This window comes from Bidens hawaiensis, unplaced genomic scaffold (genome assembly GCF_021521415.1).
Source record: "Bidens hawaiensis isolate Kalapana, Puna unplaced genomic scaffold, B.hawaiensis_p1.1 tig00001842_1, whole genome shotgun sequence".
NCBI lineage: Eukaryota > Viridiplantae > Streptophyta > Magnoliopsida > Asterales > Asteraceae > Bidens > Bidens hawaiensis.
This window is the reverse complement of record NW_027491102.1, coordinates 2,295,648-2,320,613: the sequence shown is the minus strand read 5'-3', so window position 1 is coordinate 2,320,613 and position 24,966 is coordinate 2,295,648. Positions and strand designations below refer to the sequence as shown.

The following is a 24,966-nucleotide window of genomic DNA, read 5'->3' as shown; positions in this document are numbered from 1 at the left end:
ATCCTTCTTTTTCTGAGTTTCAGCCCGGGCAGCTTGAAGAACAATGTTTTGTTTCTTGCAAGCTTCTTCCCATTGACGTGCGGCAGCCGCGTGGCGGTTTTTCTCATTTCAGAGATCAATTTCAGCATCAGACTGCTTCCACTTGGTAGTATTGGCAGCAAGTGTTGTTCACGATCTTCCTTCTTCGCTTCCTCCGAAGATTGAATTAGCTCACCCCATCGAGCGCCACTCGCGCAAAATTTCCTGCCCATAAGCCATAGTGTTGGCCAAAGACGAGGAATAGTCAAGATAAAGATCTTGACGAGGACTACCACGCTGATGAGTTCGCTCCGCAGGCGGGTCACAGTGGTTGACAAAAGCCACACAAGTGTCCAGATCGGTAAAGCGAGATCCCTTCACAAGGTTACAACCAGAGATAAACATATGGTCATCTTCTCCCGGATTTGCCTCCCTATAATAATCGAAATTTTAATGCTTGGGGACACACCGGGATAGAAGAAGACACATGGGGCAGAGATTTAGTTAACGCCCGAAGATAGAAGATGGGAATGCAAACTCCCCCCCCCCCCCCTCACCCGTCAGAAATGGTGAGGAAGAAGTCAGAAATTCTGGGGTAGTTTGGAGTGGCGATGTCTGCATTTTAGGCGCTTAAGCATTAGTAGTCGGCCCCTTCCCCTTGGTACTTTAATCATCCCCAGCCTTAAACAGTTAGGCCAGCGGATCTTTGGTTTCCGGTGGAGGAAGTGGAGTCTCTTGATTTTCCTCAAACAGAGGAGTTAACGGCCTATCCCCTTTCTCCGGAGTCGGGGATGGTAGTTTCTCACATTCAGGCGTTGGGGATGGTAACTTGTCTGATACATTACCTACATTCGCGGACAAGTCTACATAGTAAAATCACATATAAGTATTGGTTAAAATACAGAAGTAAAAAAAAGGTGTTAAAGCAGCTTACCAGCCATTCCCTTCATACGTTCAGCAAGGCTGACTCTCCTCTTCAGATGGTGTGTACGTTGCTTCTTTGTCGCTGGACCTTCCTCGGTGTACGCGGGTTTAACGCCCGTATCGCTCAACCGGAAGGATTGGAGATTTCTCTTCCGCTCCAACTCTGCCAATAGACACGAGACAGATGAAATTTCAGAAGCGTCATCGGAGTCTTCTTCTTCTTGGGATGTTGATTCGTCACTCGAAGAAAGAATGAAGACCACCCCATCATAAATAAGAGAATTGAGCGGATGAGGATTAAGAGTATACGCACATGTCTGGAAGATAGCTTCCGAAGTAGCAGGTTCAGCACATACTTTCGTAGGGAAGAGAAATTGGTTCTGTGTACAGGAATCTCTTTCGCATCACGGATTCGCTTTCCTGTACAACCCCTATTTTCAAAAAGGGCATTCAACATAGGCCCTTCACCTGAAAAACGCATAAGAAGTCAGTAAAAAACGTTTCATATGAAATAAAAGGGAGGAAAGGGAATGCAACTTACGTTCGTTCACGCCCATAAAGACAGGCTCTAAAACTGGATATGGCCATAGATGGCTCATTCATGCCCATACTCAGGCTTCCTCGGGCAAAACCCGCATTGGGGATGGTTCTGAAACCAAAGTGTGGAACCACTCCCGGCCCTCGTGAGGAGCCGTAACAACTTCCGGGAGAACCTCGTTGGCCGAACGACGGACCATAGCATCTGGAACGACGTACTCAGAGATCCATAAGAATTTATTGTGTCAATATTTAGAACCTCCCTCGGGTACAATGCCAATGATCCTGTCAGATATTGGACTACACCTAAACCACCTGCCACGGTTGGTCATCCAGTAGATTACCGGGAATCGTTCAATTCGAGGCAACATCCCCTTCGCCGTACACAAAGATTCGAAGTGCCGAATTTGCATAAGCGTAAGAGGGTTTAATTAGGATAAATGGATCCCATAAGCACTTAATACCTTCATGAGAAATTTGGTTATCGGAAACCGAAAATTCTCATAAACAAAGTAATCAGAGTATACTGCCATCTTCCGGCAGAAGGCATGGTTGCGACAGACCCGGCATTAGGGAATTCTGGCCCCCATTCTGATGGGATACAATAAGTACGAAGTAACATTTCGTACTCAGAGATATCCTAATTAACCTCTACAGTATCGATGTTTGGTAACGTAGATCTTGTATCACTAGCCATCGGTTCGACAGTATATGGATAACAACGAGCAATCGTGAAGAGAATCGAAAGATCGGTTAGAAAATTGGGAGAAAACAAAGAAGAATTAGGAAAATCACATGTGATAAAACTTCGAAATGAAGATAATCTCCACTATTTATACCCATCGCAGTTAATGCGATGGGATACGAACAGTGGAGAGAGAAAGTTGTCATCCACCCAGCAAACACCATGTCACGCGGGAAATTTGAAAAAGGGAAAAAGTGTACAGTCGGGTACAGTGACAGCCGGCATCAACATCCCATCATCTGTTCACGTGCCTGCAAGTGGTCAACTTGTCCTTTTTCAATTAATCCACACCAACAACAGAAGATATTTCTACCAAACTCTAAAATTCAAAACTCCCCAAATATACCTTAAGTCTAAAATTTCACCCGCATAAAAACTTCACGCGGAAGAAACACTGGACATAGGGGACTTATAGAGGTAGGGTATCAAAAAGACCCAAATACCCTTAAGTGTCACCCGCGGGTCGGGGAGAAACCCCTCATATGCCACCCACGGGACATATGGATCACCCGCATAACTTATCAAACGCGGAAGCATCCAGGCACCCTCTAAAGTCATCCGCAGGGTAACATATTCAAAAGTTGTGGCGACAGGAAGGCAATGCCACAGAACAGCTGTAATTAACTAATTACCTTCCATAAGAATAACCATGATCGTTACTTGAAGGATACGTGACCCGTTAACCAACAAATCGAGGAAAGCTGGCCAGGTTGTTATAACCGTGCACATGGCTAGAAATTAACTCATCCTATCATAGAACGACGTGTGTCCGGGTTGTTATGCCCATGCACATGGGACGTATAGCTCAACCTATCATGTAAGGACACATGTCCAGACGGTTACGAGAGATCTTCTAGAATGGGACAATTGGCCCAATCACATTCCCTCTCAACCTGCATGAGTTATTCATTCACTCCCAACTATCTACTAAGATTACTTAAGTACTTTCTCTCTTAAGAACTGTACTTATTCTCACGCCTGAGAGTGGTTACGGGAAGACCCCCCCCCCCCCTCTTGTCATTCCCGTAACAAGCTCACAGTGTCTGTTTTGCAGGTTCCGGTCACTGGATTTGGGAAGTTGTGCCCATATCATGTTGGTTGTTATTGTATCCTACCATGTGGACTCATTGGATCTAGGACCTGTAAAGGGGATCAGATCTGTGTTTCTTCATAATGTTTTGGGTATCAAACCTACAAGTGTTTATACATTTTCTCATATAGTACTATGCTTAAAACTTCATATATTTATTGAATTATTTTGCATGCTTGTTTGAGCATTTTATTAGATTGCAGAGTAATTATTGTTGGTGTCTTTCGTGTCACAAAGCCCTTTTGGATGATGTAACATCACGAAATTTCTAAAATAATATTAATTATATTATTTAATATTAGTGGGAAGGTTACTCGGGTTGGCGGAGAAATAATTAAATAAAGTAGGAGTTAATACGAGTCAGGTTTGTGTTGGGTTAGGTAATATGGGTAATGGACTTGGGTTAAAATGGAAGGAAGATAGATCATGGGCTCAAGCCCATGACCCATCATATAAATACCTTCATTATGCCTTAATCCCTTTATTTACACATATTCCATACACCACCAAAAACACACACTTAACTCTCTCTCATCCTACTTTCTCTCTCTAAGCCGAAACCAAGAAGAAGAATCGATCCCGACCCGAGGTAATGATAGTATGATATTGTAGAGATCCAAACCCGTTAGATTTAGTCACGAAACGACGAGCCGACACCGTTAACCCGTTGAAGTCACGAGATCTGGGTGGAATCAGGTATAAACCGAACCTAATATGAGCTTAGGGATCACCCTAGCTCAGATCTGGATTGAACGGGACGAAAAATGGTGAAAATGGTGGTGAAATAAGCGAGATCTTGCTTTTCCGACGAGATCCCGTTATTCCGGCAATGGCGGCGCCGGAGAATGTGATACGAGGTTTAGATCTTGTCAGGGAATGTTCTGGCCTAACCCTAGTTTGTTAGCGGGAATTTGACGAACCAACCTTAGTTCGTTAACAAAGACATAACAAATTAGCAAGTAATTCGTTATGACCTTTCGTTAAGCTGAGATAACGAACTAGAAGGCATTTCGTTAAGTTAATTCGTTAACAGAAGCTTAACGAACTAATCTCAATTCGTTATGTTAATTCGTTAAGGGTTCAGTTTGTTAAGGGTTCAGTTCGTTGAGGGTCCAGTTCGTTAGAGGTTCAGTTCGTTATGATGACCAATTCTTCATACAGGCTGATTCGTTAAGGAATAACGAAGGAGCCTCTTTCGTTAACGAACCAGATAACGAAGTGGACTTTGGCAGAATTACAGAATGGTCACTAGACTTAAAGAAGAAGGATATAATTACATAACGGCCCTTGGACTTTGATAATTTACGAAAGATACCTATAAAGGTTAACGTGTAACGATTTAACTAACCGGGTATTGATTCAATGAAGTAAAACCGGCTTAGACGCGTAAGGCTAATTAAGTAGTAATGAGACTGGCTAGAGTAGTATTTGATATTCAATTATTAAACAGTTAGACGCACACGGCCCGAGAAGGAATAACCATTAGCGGAAGAAGTAACTGAGTTCAGGTGAGTTTCTAGCCCCGTTTTTCCTTGTTGTGTTTTCGGGGCTGTGTGCATACTCGATGTGAAGTGTGAATACACTTACCTTAAGTGGTAAGTGTATGCTATAGATGTTATACGAAGTAGTTATTATATAATGCTTGTCGGTGCGTGAACGATCTTCGGATATTGCACGTATCGTCAAGGATAGTGATTGTCTAGTGGTTATTAGTGTGTATGATTGCTATGATGTGACTTGTTTACTATGTAAATAATGTACTATTAGAAAGTGTGTTATAGACAAGCAGAAGAAGAGTGTGATACAAGTGGATAAGGGTCTAGTAAGAGTGTTAAAGCTGCAAAGTTGGATAACGTTATTCGTTATTAAAGTGGCAAAGTGGCATAACGTTATTCGTTATTAAAGTGGCATAACGATATTCGTTATTAAAGTGGCAAAGTGGCATAACGATATTCGTTATTAAAGTGGCAAAGTGGCATAACGTTATTCGTTATTAAAGTGGCATAAAGTGGCATAAGTGACTAAGCTGTAGGAGTAATTAAGTGGCTAAGTTGTAGGGCTAATTAAGTGGCTAAGCTGTAGGGGTAATTAAGTGGTTAAGCAGTAACAGGTTAGACAGTGGACTATGTGTCTTCGGACACGTATATAAATGCATGTAGTGGTTGTATGACAAGTTGCTTGATTAACTAGAACTCACTTAGCGTAGCTGAATTTTAGTATGCACGCATGTTAACAGACTGAGACAGCTGGTTTGAGATGGACACATGGCAGGATTGAAGAGGCTGGCATCTGAAGATTGTCATGATGTTTTGAATGTTATATTTTATGTTATGTTTTAAAAGACAAATTATGGATATTTGTAATGAATGGTGGATGTTTTATATGTTCCGCGAAAGTTTTATTTAACTCTGATATTTAGAACTGCGTTTATGAGTAAATCTAACGTCCAATGTAAGGCACCGGTAATGGGGCCTTACAGATGACCATTTTGACACAAGTTAGTATGTGTGGGAAATATGTTATCATATTGAGATGATACTGGGAGAGGCTTTGGATTTATATGATAGATCAAAATTTGCATGCAAACCTATTATTAGTCGTGACTGATTGCCGGTGGCAACTGATGATAAATGGTAATGTATTAGCAGTGCTTGGGAACTAAGTTGCAATTGATGGACTACTACGGTTTTTTACTTTTACTATATATCCAACTATTGATAATTATAAACTTATAATTATCAAATGAAATATTATGATGGTTCGTTTCTTATATAGATAAGGTCTTTGTACTATTTCCAGTACGCTATTTTCCTAGCAGGCATGCATATTAATATTAATTTGTTACTTTATTCGAATTTTGCAATTGCTTTTGATAAGTATCGACAAAATATTTGGGATTTCACAGAGATATCCAGAATTATACAAGCCTACTATTTATTGCATCTGATAATTGTCAAAAGGATTAATATTTAGTTTAAACAAATTACAGTTATACCAATTCAATGAATCCACTTTATGAGCTTACAAAAGCATGCCTGTCGCTTTGAGGTACAGATGACTGGCAAATCTAACAAGAGAAGGATCAACTTGATTTGGTTTTTTTATATAATATGGGAATTTATGATATGTATAAACTGTTTGTTTTTGCATCTTACATGTATCTAATAACTAGATTTATTTGATGTTCATGAATCTATATTTGTCATGAGCATAAATGTTATTGTGCAATGGATAAAAATTTATAGCCAGTGAGCTTGGACCACCCAACGCTATCTGTGATCGCGGGCGTACAAGGTCGTCTTTTGCAAATGAGTTACCCCGAGTAGCTGGGTTTTGTCTGTCGGTTGTTCAAGAAAAAAAATGTATCGGTTCCACTCTATGGACATTGAATTCCCACCTCTACAGCTTAGATTCATTTCACAATACATTAGGACTAAGAGGGTTCAATAATGTGACTGTATGGTCCTTGTCCTATAACAGGGACTCCAATAGTGTTATTGTTCTTTGATATCTATTAATTATATAACACAATTCATGTTGATAATTTTGACATTGTACGCGCACATGTACAAGCTCATTATACCATTTAAGCTTACACATTACATGCAAAATCTATTGCTCAAACAAAGAACTAGGAAGTACGATGGGCGTCAAGACAACCATCATGTTGTAATATTTAGTGATACCATATAGATAGCATATTTTTTAAAATACATAATCCTAGAGGTATATTGTAATTGGCGTGCCAGTATGGACAATGACACGTCTTGAACACATAATATGGATGGGTCGAAGGATCTTAAACAATATTTTGGATTGGCCCAACCCAATACATATATTCTTTATTTATTATTATTATTTTCGTAAAAATAAAACTACTAAGCAAAAAAGATGGGTGGGTCGTGGCACGGCCTTACCCACACAAAGAGCTGCCCTTGTATGTGAGATTATATATAAAGCAAGTATGTGAGATTATATATAAAGCAACACACCAAATCAATCATCAATTAAAACAGCCTACTGTCATAATTGTGAATCCGTTAGTCAAAGCTCCAGTTACAACCTTTTAATGACATTGGGTTATGACCAGTCTTCTGACTAATAAAGTCTTCCCATATGATATCTTGCTTATAACTGAGAATGTGTTTTCTCCATATATATCAAGAATCGGCACTAGCTTTTTTTCAGTGGGAGCCGATAGGGATAGAGAACAGGCCAGGGCAATTAAAGCCATGACTATTGTGTTAGAGTTCCTATGAACTTCAACGGGTCTTCGGGTTTAACTTATAAGAAGACCGACACAACCAGGAGAGTCAAGAAAGTAAGTAGATATACAAGTTATCTTGCCTCAAAGCGGAAAATTGTTGGGTTTATGGTGGCTTGATTTACTTATTGAGTCCGCAATAGAAGACAGTCAAAGTGGCATCGAATTAAAGATGTGGGTAGGTCCATTTTGTTTTATTTTAGCCAATACAGTTGTCTTGTGGATTAAGCAGCAAACCTTAATATCGTATTATATATACAATATCGTATACTTGTAATTCCTCATGAGTGCGACTGTGAATAACAACATTAATCCTATTGGCAGTCTGTGGATGTTGGTCAGTCGATCGAAACATGTCAATCAATAGCATGGGAATCTAGCTTTTGAAGCTTGAAAATGTAATTGTAGACTTGTAGTCTTTAATATGACGAAAGCTTTTGGCATACGATTTTAAAAGGCAACAAAAGCTGAATTTAAAAGCGACAAGGCTTCAATTCTAACAAAACATTGTCGAAAGATATTTAATATTTGTACAATGTGTAATGTATTTAAATCCCTTTAGACAATAGTAATTACAGGCTTGGGCCTTGGCAAAGAGTGTGAATGGCACAGTGATCAAGTGTGGGAAAGGTACAGTGGCACACCCTGGGCATGCAGTTAAGACACATGTTTATTTACAGTTGTAGGCTCAGGATAAAACACCAGTCCAACCCATGACCCACTTGTTACTATTGCACATTTTTCATAAACATATTCTCATATTTGAGTAATTATCTTTTTTTTTTAGTAATTACCTACTTTTATCTTTATTCTTTTAAATCCATTTAGCTTACAATATAATGGTATTAAGTTTCAAATAATGTTTTAAGCTTAAGTTCATATTTAGTAATAAATCAACATTATTATTAACTTTATAGTAATCATGTATGATAAACATTGTTTTCATAATCGGACCAGATAACAATTTCATTTGGGTTGCAAAGTTATTATGTTGTTCAGCTAAACTGGCGAACAGAAATGAGGTTAAACTTGGGTTACTAAATGTTTGTTATGTTAAGGGGTGTACACCCCTCAACATTAATCCCTTGCCACATCAGTTTGCCCTCATTATTCAACATAACCCATAAATCACTCTCCATCATTCTTCATTTTCTATTTTTCTTTTTGTTTTATATAATTTTTATATTTAAAATATATCTTTAAAATTAAAATTGTCATATTTAATAACATAAATTAAAATGCATAAATAAATGTGGAAACAATTACATTAAAAAAAATAAATCACAAAATAAAAAACTAGAAAAGAAACCTTAAAAAAAAGTAAACATAAATAACTAAAAAATAAACCTAAAAAACTAAAAAGTTATATTATATTTTTTTCCAATACATCGTTTCAATCCTAACGCCAAGTTAAGCTCTTCTCCGTGAAGATGGCTAAGATCTCTCGTTAAGATATCGAAGTCATTCCGCCCGGCCTCCTTTAAACACATTTTTTCCCGTTCGATCTTGGCCGCCTCTTCGCTTATTTTTTGCCTCATTTTCATCTTCTCAATTTGCAGCTTTTTAAAACTTGCAAATAGGGATGAGCAAATTCGGTACCGGTACCGTACTGGTATCGGTACCGATTTGGTACCGTCGATACCGAATCGGTACCAAAGTTTTGAGTTTCGGGATCGGTACGGTACGGGACGGTACCGGTATTCCCGATTTTTTACCTTCGGTACCGGTACCAAGAATTTGCAAATTTCGGGATCGGTATTTTTGGTACCGGTACCGAGCTCATCCCTACTTGCAAACTCATCCTTTATAAAATTCAATTTCGAATCGTCGGTTGAAGACGATCCAGATCCCGTTCCCGTTCCCGTTCCTTTGGTTTTTGGTTGAAATGGGTTGGTTAGTTTGTATTTAATTATTTATAATAAAAAACATTTTTTTATAAGGAACTATTGAGGGTGGCAACGGTAAAAAAAGGGTGATAATGAGGGTGGTCAAGTCGGTCCCCCATGCATGACCGGGGGGGGGGGGGGGGGGGGAGTGCTCATGGGGTGTAGAACTCCTCATCTACATAAGGGGTGTATATCGGTTAGTCTTAGGCAAGGAGGGGCACCTTTCATATAGCATTCACTACTACAGATTCTACTGATAAGATTGGTGTCTTCAAGTTTATTCGCAACTACCCATACCCTAAACAACTGTTATTGGTGATGTCGTCATCGCAACGCTCGAGTTTTACCGACCGAATAAGCGTCATTTTAAATATTTTATATTTTTACATATTAATTTGACGAACTATCTTTTGGGTTTTACCAACATTGTGTATACTGTTACGAACGTAATCGATGCTGAAAAAAATCATGTCTGCTCGCTATCATAACGCTCGGTTTTACCCGCCAGGGTTTTAATCCTCGAGTTTTACCAACCCTCCTCGGGTTTTACCAGCCGATTAAACGTCATTTTAAATATTTAATTTTTTTAGATATAAATATTTCTATATGTTAATTCGATGAATTTATTTTTTGGGTTTTATAGTGGTATAGTTACGAACGAAATCGGTACCAAACGAATCTGACCGTATAAACATCATTTTAAATATGTTAAGTTCTTTTTTATAATGCGTTATACGAGTGCTGCTATTTTTTGGGTTTTTTTATATTTTAAATATTTTAGTTTGACGAATTTACTTTTTATGTTTAGTATCGGTACTGTCACGAACTTAGCTAATACCGACTGAAAACTCTGTGCAATACGTGCAGTAAAATCAGTGTCATACCTTTACGACCTTTTTAATATGGTAACTTTTTTATTATAAGTTACAGTAGCATCACTACCCTTTCTTGCTTTGACATACTAATTTATTTAATTCAGTGAACTTAACTTCTACCAACTGAATGTACATTAGTGCACCACCACAACACGATAGGTACATAAACATATTCCAAATGCCCCGACGTAACGTGCAGCGTAAAACACGGTATGAATTGTATTAGTTCAAATTTGAAGTTATAACTTTATTTGCACCTTAGTGTGACATATAAGACAGATCCGACTACTAAACCTACCTAACATAGGATTAGATAACCGGTCTTGTTAGTAATATATTAACGGTAAATTGTAATCTCGCATGTATATAGTTTGTGTACAAATATTAAATATATAGAATGAGGTTATAGTAAAAGTCAATTGAAAAATGTAACGAAAGCAGTCAAAGGAAATAGGTGACAAATTCAGCATCATACACTGTCACGCTGTTCATTAACAGTTCAAACCCAAAATCCAATAAACGAGTACCACTATATATATAGCTTTTACACACAAAACAAAAATAGTTACAATCATAAAACTGTAAATCATTACAAATATTTTTTTTAACTAAAAGAACAAAAGTTGAAAGAACATCACGCTAAACATCTTGAAAATGTTACTATATATCCTCCCATGTTTACACATCATGCTGGCAAATGTCATACGTATATAACAAATAAGTACCAGATACTGTCCGTGTAAATCATTAAAATTATTGGTTTCACATGTAGATGAAGATCCACCCAATTATTCTCATCATGTTGGAACAAAAACAATTTTAGTACCAAAAGCATAGCTAGGATAATAGAGAGACCGGATTCTTGAAACTAAAACGGATAAGGCTTGTAAGAAACAATGATAAAAGAAGCAGCAGCACTGGCATTTGGCATTACTAAATCCTAAAACAATCAAACTAGTGGAATTCAATCTGCGTGCTGTGGTGGAGACGTTATGGGAATTCAGTCAGTATAGCTTTGGTTCGTTATAGCGCCGGTATAGTACGGCACGCACTATAGCAGCCGAAAGAGAATGCCCATACATAAAGTCGAAATATGACCAGAAAGATGTCTACGCACGTTTAGTTTGTCGGCGCCTCAATTTGCATATTGAAACATAAATAAAAAAACATGGTGAAGGTATATTCGGAAATCATGAGCTAGTTACTTGTAATATAAAACCGTGTTAAGGGTGCCATATTTCAATTTATTATAATTAATTAAACCTTTAGATATAATAAATTAAGGGAACTGGAATATAAACCTGCGTCACTCAGGTGGAGAACAAGCAACCCAACCACTCGATCAACATGCTTATTAGAATCGTCATGGTGGTTGTGTTCATGTTGACCACTACAGTTAATAACATATAAGTATATATAATATATAAATTAATTAAAAATCAAATAAAATTAAATATTTGATTAAATAGTATAAATTCCCTAACAATTAAAATTATCATTTAGTGAAATAAAATGCGTTTACATCTGAACCAAAAATATTTGTAAGGTAAACCTTCTGAGAAAAGGACTAAAAATGCCCCTTGGCCTCGTATGAAGGATACATGATCCGATTTATCAGAAAAATGGATAGGTTATAAAACTTAAGCCTCAAGGCATGATATGTTAAAAAGATTATTTTGAACTAAATGTGTTAAACATTCCAAACTACAAGGGCCGAAAGCGTAATTTACTCTTTATAATATAACATTCTGTTGAGAGAGATGAATAGAAAGACTGCATACAATTCAATTTTTAAAAACAATGTGGTCCTTGGTAAGTATAGAATTTCATTAAAAACTGATATAAAAGAGTTTACATGTCAACCCAACCCGACATATTTTGACCTAAAAACTTATGTCCTGACCTGCTTGACCCGTTTTGATGCATTACACGATCCACATTTCCCTTTCATCTTGTCACCCATTAAACTAAACCACACCAAGTTGCTAGCTCTGGCTCAATCAGTATCCAAATGTTTGTGAACATTCCTGCAACCAAAAAGGGCGAACAATCAAATCTTTTGCAAGTAACGGTACACTTTTTTTTTTTTTTTTTGAACGACGAACAAAGAAAATTTATTAAATCACCAAACGGTATAGCCAGAAACTAACCGGGCCATGTACAAATTATCTCCCGAAGGAAGAAAAGCACCCAGAAACAAAAACAAACACCAAAAAACATCTCCTTACAGGTTAAAAGACCTCCAATTCTCCCACGTTATATCCGTCATTTTCAATCTATTAAGCACCCATAAAAAGCCCAAGGCTTTTATGTTTCCCACTACAATACCTAAATGGGCCGATTTCCCATTAAAAATCACGTCATTCCGGGTCTTCCAAAGGCACCACATTTGCGGCTTAACCGAAGAATCCGCGGAGCACATTATGGTTTCATGTCCCTTTGCTCAAGCAACTTGGCAAGTGATCTCCCAATGGTGTAAGGTCCCGTCTTTTTTTGCTTTTGGAACTCGTGATATTTTGGAGATGTATAAATATACTAGATTCCCAAAGCAAAAGGCCAAAGCTTTCCAAGCTTTGCTTACAAGACAAATTCAAATTGGAAAATATCTGATTGACATTACAAGAGACCTATTTTAGTCTCATGAAACCTATCTTTAAATTGTTGCAGTCTTGATGATATTTTAAAGCCTATTTTAAAAAGAAAGCTGCCAGAATTGCATAAGCACTTAGACTTACTGTAATCGTGCTACATAAAGCGGTTATCTAACCGCATAACCACCTCTCTCTCTCTCTCTCTCTCTCTCTCTCTCTCTCTCTCTCTCTCTCTATATATATATATATATATATATATATGTATATGACATACATGTAGGCCTGTAAACGAACCAACCGTTCAGTGAACCATTCATGAACAATTCGGCGGAAGTGTGTTTATTTAGTAAATGAACAAACATGAACAAAAACCTTTGTTTATTTAGTTAAAAGAACAAACATGAACACATGTCTCGTTCGCTCATTTATGTTCATGAACGTTTGCTCATCTAAATTCATTTGTAATTAGTTTCCATTTATTTCATTCGTTTACATTTATTGATATATTCATTAATTTTTCCAGCCCATTGTAGTTAGTGATTAGTCTAGTTTTAACTTTTAATATTCTTTTAGGCCCAACACTCATTGCTGTTCACATTTATTTTTTAATTGGCTTTAGCTCAGTTATGCATGTTCATCTATATTCAACTATGTTCGTTCGTTTACGTTTATGAACCATTCATTTATATTCTCAACGAACAAACATAAGCCCGTTAGTTTTCTTAACGAACAAACAAGAACATGAAAACCCCATTCGGTTAATTGTTCGTGTTTGATTTGTTTACAAGCTACATGGAAACAAGAACACGAAAACCCGTTAATTGTTCGTGTTCGATTTGTTTACAAGCACAGCTCTATAAATGATGTGTTTATGTTTGCGAGCCCGTGTGTATGTATGAAAGAGAGAGAACAGCCGATACAAAACAAAACTTAAGTAGAGAACTAGACCGCATAGAAACCTGTACCTTTTGTTCTAATTGTTATACATAACTGGTTTTCTCTCTCTCACCATATCTGACATGCACAATGTGCAGGTACTTGCACAGTTCTCTCCTTCAAACTGGTTTTGTGATGAAGGTGTCCTTACTAATACAGTTCTCTACTTATAATCCAGTTAAGCTGTAAGATAATACTGTAGGAGTATAGGCTCAAGACACTCAGTTTCCGCCAAAAAAACAAACATAACTTTTACTGAAATTTGTACTATTCTATGTAATTTTGGTAGTTGGTTGCTAGAAACATAAATTAATGCATAGCATGTAACTACTTTATAGATAAAAAACATGATAGATATATTAAATGCTATATTATGAGCTACCCCACAACATGGTTTTACACTTTTACTTCTCTGCTTTTGACCTAAGTAAGAAATCAATTAAAATGTCATTTACACCTTTCCACAGATCGCACATAAAGATGAGAAGTTATATTAGTTACCTCTAAAATCTTTAATACAAAGAACCATCAGTGTTCTGCAGGACTTCCACTGGCTACCTCATCTACCAAAAAAAGTTGAAATTCAAATGATGATGTAAATATATGTAGCAAAATGCATATGCATATGCAAATCCATGTAAACGATACGCAATTGAATGTGCTCTTTACATACCAATAGGCAAGCCATGAGAGACCAATCTGTCTATATTGTCAACACGCCTTTGTATGGACTTCAAAACTGAATTTAGAGACGATACTCGCTTTCTAACACCAGATATTTTTGCAGCATGCTGCATAATGAAAGGTGACGGTGCATCTGCTAGAAGCTGATCCAACTCTGCATAATCACAGTTACAATTTAATCAAATACTTCACAAACCAGCACACATTCAAGGCACCATAAACCTCATATCAGAACAACACGCCACACAATCAATGACCCTAATTTTTGTTCAGAAATGATGAGATTATAACCATTTTTAGCTTGCCAACACACTTGAACTTAAAAATACTAGTCCATCTTTCATAGAGCTAGAAGTTTCCTATTATTTTTATAGAATAATGAAAACACCATAAGGTATAGTGTGTTATTAATAACCTATTTATAGAAGTAACAATAATTAGAAAGGAAAGCTAATCAAATAATATTTTCTAACCATGGTAACGATAGAACAATAAACCCTAACGGTATATTCCCTTTAATACGCTGAAGTGACTCCACATCTAGGGTGTAAGAAAAGAAATGAAAGTAAAACTTGTCCTTATTTCCTTCATTCCGAATGGGATAGATTTAGAACTAGAGGAGGATTTTTAACAGATAAACGATTTCCTTGGAACTCGGTAGTTAATCGAATCTTTCTTTTCCGTCCTTAACTCTCTTTATTCTGTTTACTAAACTCGATAACACATTGACGTGATATAGTGATGAATTTAACTGGTAGAGCTTGAGGTTATTGCATTACTAGTGAGTTCATTTTTAATAAAACAAAGCCTAACTCCCACAAATACTGATAATTATATTCCAATTTGTTGGAGCTTCAATTTGCTATTAATTCAATCAACACCTAATTCATAACCCCACAAGAGATTTAAACATTGACCCAATTTAATAACCTAAAAAGTAATTAAAAGGTAAACAAGTATGAAAAGCCCTAGTTGGTTAGATGGCGGAAGAAAGGTGATGTTGACTACGACAAGTGTGATGGTGTAAGACAAACCCTTCGCCGTCTGAGAAGACCCCACATCTGTTCCGGACTTGGCAGCGGAAGAGTAAATAAAAGTGGGCTTGCTTTGGCCCAATTGACCATCGTTACGTTACGTTAAGTTACGTTACTTCTCAACAACAATTTTGTCAAATATCCTTCTCCTTTTTATAACAATCCAACTCACCATTTGAAAGGCTTCTACATTTTTATGTAAACATTTTAGCCTTCACAGTTCATACTTTCTTGCGTGTTGCTAAGTTAGTTGATTACACTTGTTAACTTTAGGAAAAGATGTTAACCGTATAATGCAATATCGGTAGTCTACAATAGTTGTTTGCAGTGGTGAACCTAAGATTTTTTACCATTCTTCGGTTTTCAGATTTTTCGGGCCAGTGGCCATTCGGGTCGGGTCGGGTCAGGTGGGATGAGGAATATAATAAAATAGAATATCGTAATAAAAAAAACATGCTCATTATTCACAAAAATAAGATCCGTTTCTTCATAACTGAAATCATATGAATACAACTTGGCCACCTTAATATCTTTTGAACATCGTGCATTCACTAAGATTATTGTTCGGGCTCAAGCTACCAATACACGTAACTAGACGGTGGCGACCGGTGAGAGTCACATTGACTAAAGGTTGTTGCGATGTGAGTTTGTGTTAGAGACTAATTCAAGATAATCAATCTCTCTATTTAGCTTTTCGTAATAAGCACACACTCCTACAAATTAAGATAATAAGAGTATAACTTTGTTCCAATTTCTGGTTGTTTCATTTTTAAAAACAAAGTCTTTTATAGGAATTCAAAACAAGTTACGAAAGAAAATAAACACGCATATTGAGCAACAACCAGATGTCCAGAACTATTTTGATAGTATAGGTTTCATCTATTAATTCTTATGGGATTAAGGTAAAATTTAACATACCATTTTTAAGAGATAACTGCCTCTGATTGTTTGTAATATAGTTTTTCACAATGGAGAGGTAGGGTTGGGTCTTCGGCCACTCACGCATCTTTCTTTTGGTGAAAGATGCAATGTATTCAATCCATGTAATGCTATTAGCGTAATCACTCGTCTATTTAGTGATACCAGCTTTAGCATTGATTCATATGGGAATTACATAACATCCACTTCTTGGATGTTTTCTTAAGTTTTCTTAGTTGGCAGGGTATTGATGGGTATTGTGACTTTTCCAATAGCATATTCTCATAGTTATTTGAAAACAAAATAATGAATTTAATACGAGGGTGTCGAAAATGGGTAATGCGTCATACATGGTTGCATTTTCCAACCAGCAAATCAAACATTCGAATGTTCGTTTTCAAAATATCACTTTAGCATATTAGATGATATAAGATATACAATATAGATCATACCGTTTTATAAAACCTAAACAGCTTATAACTGAACTTATCTAGCATAAACAACAAAATAACATTACCAATTTAGCATACCTCAAAGCCTGCTAAAATCCAACAACTTAAAAGAACAAATCCTCCATCAATAACCTTAATAGCTGCATCCTTCAACCTGAATTAAGCTTACAACTTCCTTGCACTTATTTACCCGGTGAGATCCTCAAAATCATACTGCATAAGAAGCCTATCTACCGTACTCCTACCAATCACCCGCCTCGCATACAACTCTCTCAAAACCAAAGCCGCAAGCTCCTTCTCACCTTCATGTGCAATCCCTTCAACAATAATAGTATAAGTCGTCTCGTTAGGCATATACTCTTTCTCAATCATCATCTCATAAATCTCCAAAGACAAGTCCGTCCTCTGAGACTTACAAAGCCCGAGTATTAACGCGTTCAAATTATCAATATCTGCCCTACAATAACTCTCTTCAATGATCCCAAACACCCCCATCGCTTCACGTAACATACCCTCCAAACACAACCCTCTAATCAAAGACGAGTAAGTATACGAGTCGGGTGTAAAACCGTACCTTGTCATCTCGTAAAGAAGCTGAAAAGCAGGGAAAGTATTCCCCTTTCTACACAAACCCGATATCACATTTTTATAAAAATCATGATTCGACGAGTTCTGTTTACTGCTTAAACTATTAATAATCGAAAACGCTTCTTGCACCATACCCTTGTTACACAACCCTGCAATTGCATTATAAGTCCCCTCGTTCGGACTACAGCCTCTATACGTCATCAAATTAAGACACTTCATTACCTCTTCCACTTTCTTCTCCTCACAAAGACGCGCAATAATCGGATTATAAGTCGCAGCAATCGGTTTAAACTCTCCTTTCGTCATTTCATTAAGCACCTTGAGCGCATTATCAGTTCGACCATGAAAAGCCAAAGAACTTATCAGTATATTATAAGTAACCAACGACGGCGACAGCTGCTTATCCACCATTTCCGCCAAAAGCCCGTTCGCTTCATCCCACCGCCCCTCCCGACACAAGCTTCTCAACAAAATATTATATGTCACCACGTTCGGTGCAAACCCTTTCGACGGCAACTCCCTAAAGAACAGAAGCGCCTCGTTTACTCTATTCTCCTTACACAGACCCGTCAACAAAACGTTATAACTCACCAAATTCGGCTCACCCCCTTTCGCAACGATATCATTCAAAAGCCTAACCGCTTCATCCGCGCCCCTTTCCTTATACGCAGCCTCCAATATTATCGAATACGTAAACGCATTCGGCACCAAACCTTTCCCAACCAACTTATCAACAAACCGCAACGTCTGGTTCAAGTTCCCGAGCATACAAAGCCCTCTAACCAAGGAATTATACGTGACGGTGTGCGTCGGGTAGCCATGATCCTCCATCTTGTCGACCAGCTGCATCGCGTGGCCGACGTTGCCTCGTTTACACAGCTGGCTGACTAGAAAATTATAGGAGGCGGCGTCGGGCACGCCGCCTGAATCGACAATCATTTCCATGACCCGGGTGGCTTTCCTAAGGCGTTTGGACTTGCACAGGTCGTAGAGCAACTGGGTGGAGTGGTAGACGTCTGGCGTGTGGCCTTTGGAGACCATGTACTCGAGGTACAGAAAGGCGTCGTTGATGCGGTAGTCTTTGGTTTTGGGGTCGGTGGGTTTGGCTGATCGCCAGTTGGGTAAGGTAAATACGGAGTCTTTGGAGGCTAATGCGGTGTGTGTGGAGGCTGAGACCTGAAGGAATCTGGTGGGGAATTGGGGGTGTTTTATCGGGAGGCTTGTGATTGGTGGGTGTGAGTTAAGTAGAATCGCCATGGATGGGATGAGTTGGGGTTTAAGCGGAATTGAGCATTGAAATTGAAATTGAAATGAGGGTTTGGTGAAGAATGGCTGGGGTCGTGTCCACGAAGAAGAAGAAGATGATGGTGTTGAAGAACATCTTATCGTTGGGAGGGTGAGACTTGTTGGTTCTCTTTTCTATACACACACAAAAGAATAATAATGTTAAGTTTGTGCCTTTGTGTTTTATCCGAAACAAGTTTGCACCTCTCACTTTTGAATTTACTCAATTTTGGAGTCTTGTTATGAACTTGTGATTCTAAGATGCTTGTGTAAGTTATATCAGAATTCACAACGCTAAAAAGACACATATTATATACACTAGTTTGAGGCTCGTGTATTACATAAAAAATTGATGAAAATTTTAAATTTTAAACATTAAACAAAATACGATCAACAACACGATTATCATATATTGTTAATACAATTACAATTCACATACATTAAAATAAGCGAAAGTACAGAACGAACATTGCACAAATATTTACAAATAAGTAAAAACATTATTTGTACACTACATTTGTGGTTGTGTTGGTCAATATACATTGTTTATCAAGAATCAAAATCTTTAGTCCATATCTAATTGTAACTCTTGATAACGCGACATATAGTTGTCCGTGTGAGAACACGGCTCTTTAAAGTTTATTGGCTTTTCTACCAAATTAACTTCTTATATGAAAATGCAATCGATACGGCTCTTCGCATTAGACCAATCTACCAAACTGTAATATGTAGACATTTATGATAAAACATTATTGTTAAAATGAGTGATCCAACAATAAAGTAATTTAAATATACTTTTAACTTAGCTGTTGTTTCATCCCGATTTCTTCTTTATCTATTTACCTCCCCTCTCCCTCCAGATTAAGTTAGAGATATATGAAAGGGGCAGTATGAAAGCCGCTCTTCAAATCATAATCATCAAAAGCAGTATAACAGTTGCCCAGATTGATTTTCTCGGGCCTAAAGATTAAAAAAATAATAATTGAAAAAAAGCATTTTAAGTTAAAAAAAAGTTGGTTTTACAACGTATACTTGTCATTAACAAACCTCCATTTTTCAACATCCCGCAAGTCCATAGTGGCATACAGGAAAATAAACACTTATGCAGTGTATGACATTGTTGCAAATAATATGTCTGTAACTATACAACTTAATGTAAATATTTTTATATAATTATTAAACGTATTTAACAGGAAACTGGGAGATGATTACACACTTTGTAGTCACTTGTATTTATGAGTGACCTTATGACACGCATAATGAAACATTATAATCCCACAAAAGAATATAGCAAGGATTCCACTTAATCCATACACCTAGAGAGAATAAAAGCAAGTTTTGTGACAAATTACCTAAACTGTTCTTAGAGCCATATATGATGAAGAACGCACTTCAGCTGTAATGTAAGAAAGATAAACCATGAGCATCATGAGAGCTACTTCACGGTCACTTGAATGCCTGAAAATTGACGAAATATTTGTTTAACATTCAACCTACACGTTTACTGAAATATAGTAACTGTGTACCTTCCAAAATATAACGTTCTAACTTCTAATGATGAAAGTACTTAGAAACCCAACCTACAAGTAAGATGAAAAACTTATAATGGTTTCCAAATTTAATATTTAAAAACAGGAATTGTAGATTTCCGAAGTTGTAAAACTAATAATGTTTTTAATGTTATAAATATTTAAATTTTATATACCAAAATTGTTAAAATTCTATCACACTTACTTATGTGAAAAAGTTTCATTTATGGGCCATTTTTAGGGGTTAGGATTCAAATTAAAAAAAAAAAAAAGCAGATCAAACATCATCAAAAGCACACTCAAGTTTCACAAGCTTTTAAATCTATGTATCTACGTATTCCAATAAAAGACTACCCATTATCGCCACTTGTCAATCTCATAGCCCTCCTTATTTTTTTAAATAATTTCTATATATGGTCCTTATCTTTTAAGCCATTTAAATTTTTTCTTTATTAAATGTAAATCATAACTGATTTATTCATTAACATTAATGGTGATATAAGAACACAAGGAAATATCAAAATTGAGTTGCATGCATGTTATAATAAACTTTTAGAGTGATGACCGTCGTTTGAGTCATGCAAAAACCTAATTAACCTAAGTAGCTAGGATAAGTAATGTATCGTATCCACCAGGAGTATGTGGTCAATGCAAATCGTGTAAAAAAGCTTCAATATTATGAAGTAGCAAGTTTTAGTGCTGATCACACAAGCAAATAGTTTTAGTTTAAAATTAAGCAAACGAATAAGCAAACAATTTTCAATCAAATAGTAAAAGCAAATCACACCCGGGACTTCAAGTAAGTAACTTACAGTAATCTCATGCAACCTAACAGATTAATCATTAACGGTTAACTACAGACTGATCAACTAGACAAAAACTTATGCATCAATAATCGCTTTACACACGTCACTGGTTATCAAACAATCTCTGCCAGTGTGACTCAGTTAAGGGCAGTTATATGCTTTATCGTATTCAACCTAATCAAACTACCCTATGGTAAATTATTATAGCAACTGGTAACTAATCGTTCAGATCAACGTAAACCTAAACCGATTGAAAACACGGACATACTAAACATCAATAACCATAGATTAGCCATAAACAATTATACATAAACGTTCTTGGTTACATGAGAAAACTGAAATCGTTAGAAACTTTACATTCCCGGGTGAGACTCTATAAGTTTAGCCGCATCTCGGCATCGTAAAATCTTCTATAATGATGAAATAGAGCATGTAGGTGGTCTCGGTATGATCCGGTATGGTGGAATCGGCCTCCTTGAGCTCTGTAAATCGCCTGGTTCGAAGTATGATGAAATAGGGTCGTCAAAGATGAAATTGATATAAAACCCTAAGTTTCCTGTCTGGGCCACCCATCGCGATACGCGATGGGTTTTCACTGGTCCATCGCGAGTCAAACTCATTTAATTACCCATTGCGACACGCGATGGGTCTTCAAACATGCCCATCACATATCGCGATGGGTCTTATCACCAGCATAATTCTTTTGTCTTTTCTCGTTTTGCGTGCTGGACGTCCCAAATCTTCATCACGTGCATCAGCGGGTCCCAATTAAGTATTTTAACGTCAATGACCTGAAATACAATACACACGTATGAAGTATCGAAGCTTCTACAATAAACTGTTAAAACTAAGAAATAAACGAACTTTAATATATATACAAATTAACCAACCATCCCCAGCTAATTGCAAATCAATAAAATAAAGGTGCATCATTGTCGAAATTTGGATTTATATGGTAAACTACAATTGTTTTAAACTGGGATTCGAGTAGCAGTGTAGAATTTTTTATATAAGATTGATTTTAAATTTGGATTTAAATAGTTCACATATGCATTTGAATTCAAGAAAATGTGTATTTTCTTAATGTTCTCCAAACATTTTGTATAAATATTACAAACATGGAAAATATATATTATACATATCTTTATGTTTAACATTAAATCATTGAAGTTGATTATTATAATTATAATCCATATATATAACAATTTAATATATGAATTATATGTCTTTATTATATGATGTTTTTGTGTAGTTTAAAGGGTTTTAGCAGTTGAAAGATCAATATTTAGTCTTCAATATTTTCTTCCAAAACTCAGATCAAAATGCTTCAGAAACATATATTTTATGACTTGAATTATACTTTTTTATACATTTAAATATATTTAATTTAATATGTCTTATAAGACAAATTATTTAATTAAAAGCATTCAAAATTTTAAACAAAGAAATATGTTTCAATCTCATTCCACTATTTTCTCTTACCAAAAATCATTTAAGATATTGAAACCTGGAAGATCGGTTTCATTAGTTATTCACATAATTTCAATATTATATTAGATTATTAATTTTATTTTTATACAAATACAACGAATTGGGATTATGTTAGTGTTACATGCTAGTCAGTACATAATTAAAGTGTTTATTATGGTTTAAAGTCCATTTTCACATTAATATAAAAAAATAGTTTTTCCAGTTAAAATTTATTTACCACGCTTCCATAAAATTTGAAATCATTGCTTTGTCTTTCCCCCCTATAAATTGTTAATATATGTATGTCGATTAATTAAATATTTCAATAACTCCCCATAATATTAACTAATAACACGGGATTTGTATTCAAAATTTAAACATTCATTATCCAATACTTTCAACTATTATAAATAAGAATCACTACATTCATTTTATGCAACTTTAACTCTTCTAATTTTCCGTTAACTCAGAATAATCATTGTTATTTGAACATGACTTTAATTTAAGGTTAGTATGTCTTTGTCATTTTCTGTTCATATGAAATGAAACAAATTATTTTGTTATATTTTAATTTTTGGTTTTATATGTTGCTTGATTATACAATTTTTAATTATGAAATATAAAATCAATTAAATATTTCATAATTAAAATTTGTCACACACAGAATATTAATGACAACAAATTTGTCATGGTCAATCAATTTCAAATTATAAAGATTAAAAGATGAGTATTTCATCAAAGTTCTACAAATCTGGTTTTTGGGATAATCATGAGCAGAATATCTCAAATAACATAATATTAATTGATTAAAATGTATAATATTTTATGTGTATGAATATTTTTTTTTATTATTATGGATATATTAACATTTATTTAGGGTTGGTATGTATATGAAACACCTTATTTGTCACACGGACAACTATACGTGACTATATCAAGAGTTATAAGCAGACATATATGTTACCTTATCAAGAACTACAAGCAGACATGAACTAAATATTTTGATTTATTATATACAATATATACCGACCAATAGAATCACGAATGTAGTGTACGAGGAAGGTTTTACCTAGATGAAAACTTTCCACGTGACTGAAGATGGCAACAATTAGCAATTGCAACGTTGTTAATGAAATCATAAATTTGTAGCACTTCAAATGTAAATAAATCACAGGATTCTAAGTCTGGCCTAAAGCTAATCAAACATCAAAACGATTTCAAATTAATAAAACATGAAAATTGATGGATCTAAAAGAAGGAATTGCGACCAGAATAAGTCACAGAGTTCTGCAACATTGAAGTAATGGTTATGAATCATCAGCGACGGTGTGGATAAACCATATCACAAGTGTAATCGGAGAAAAAAGGGAAATACCAATCAAGTTTTGTAATCGGCGAGGGGCTGATTTAAATCGGCAGCGGCGGTGGTGATGAACAACCTGCTTGTGTTTTTTTAAGGCTGCATTGAGAATAACCTAGGGTTACGATTGTGCTAAAAGAAAAACAAACCGGGTTTGGCAATATATAGATCCGAAAATCAATGTTTGGTTTGGGTAATGACCCAAATGGGATCCGAGAAAAGTAACCATATATTGAAAACGGGTTAAAAATGTGAGGAAGGTTGAGAGAGTGACAAGTTGCACAAATTGATATTCTTTTATTATATAGAAGATATAAATAGAGAGATGCACTGGGTCAAGTTTCCAGATGAAAAGAAATTGAAAAGTGTGATATGAGGGTCAGATCATTTAGGTGTGGGTTGGTCCTAAGTTTGTTGGGTTTTACAAATTAAGACTACATTATAACTTTCTGTTTGAGGTTGATAATACTAGCAACGCAATGAAGAGACTTGTAAAACATATTTATCTTGCTTGGCTCCTGGACAAGGTCCAATACAATATAATTGGTCCAAAAGAGATTTTAATGTTTTACGATTGCTGAATTCACAAGGCAAAATGTTAAAACTAAGGCCAACAAAAACTAGAAGATTGGGGAACGTACATGTTTGTTTACTTGATTTTCAGTCATTTAGTAAGCTTAGTTTTGTGCGCCAAGCTTTGTAATATGATGTAAAACACAAAGATATGTTAGAAAATTTTAAATGTAATAATTATTAGTGTAATAAAGTTAAAAAACACAATATACTGGTGTTTTTACAAGATTAGTTTTGGACACAGAGTAACAATATGGTTATTAAGTAGGAAAAGCTTAAATGTAACACTTAAAATTTTTATCACTTATGAAAAAATTTTATTACTATGTCCTTTTACGTATATCACAACTTTTCACAATCATGGTTATTTAAATTCATGTTTGTTTTACTTAGTGTGACATT

The 24,966-nt window shown here is 35.9% G+C and overlaps 1 protein-coding gene and 1 long non-coding RNA gene across 2 annotated transcripts; both read right to left on the bottom strand.

The window, feature by feature from the left end:
- Window positions 1-12,250: 12,250 nt before the first annotated feature.
- Window positions 12,251-14,810, bottom strand: LOC143597925 (uncharacterized). The gene is made up of 3 exons (XR_013147013.1): window positions 14,540-14,810; window positions 14,368-14,429; window positions 12,251-12,366 (listed from the first exon to the last, which is right to left on the bottom strand). It is a non-coding gene; the product is annotated as an uncharacterized LOC143597925 (long non-coding RNA).
- A 2,128-nt stretch (window positions 14,811-16,938) lies between these two features.
- LOC143598302 (uncharacterized) lies at window positions 16,939-19,039 on the bottom strand. The gene has a single exon (XM_077076550.1). It carries the CDS (start codon window positions 18,797-18,799, stop codon window positions 17,141-17,143), a length of 1,659 nt encoding a protein of 552 aa, XP_076932665.1. The 5' UTR covers window positions 18,800-19,039; the 3' UTR covers window positions 16,939-17,140.
- Window positions 19,040-24,966: the final 5,927 nt, after the last annotated feature.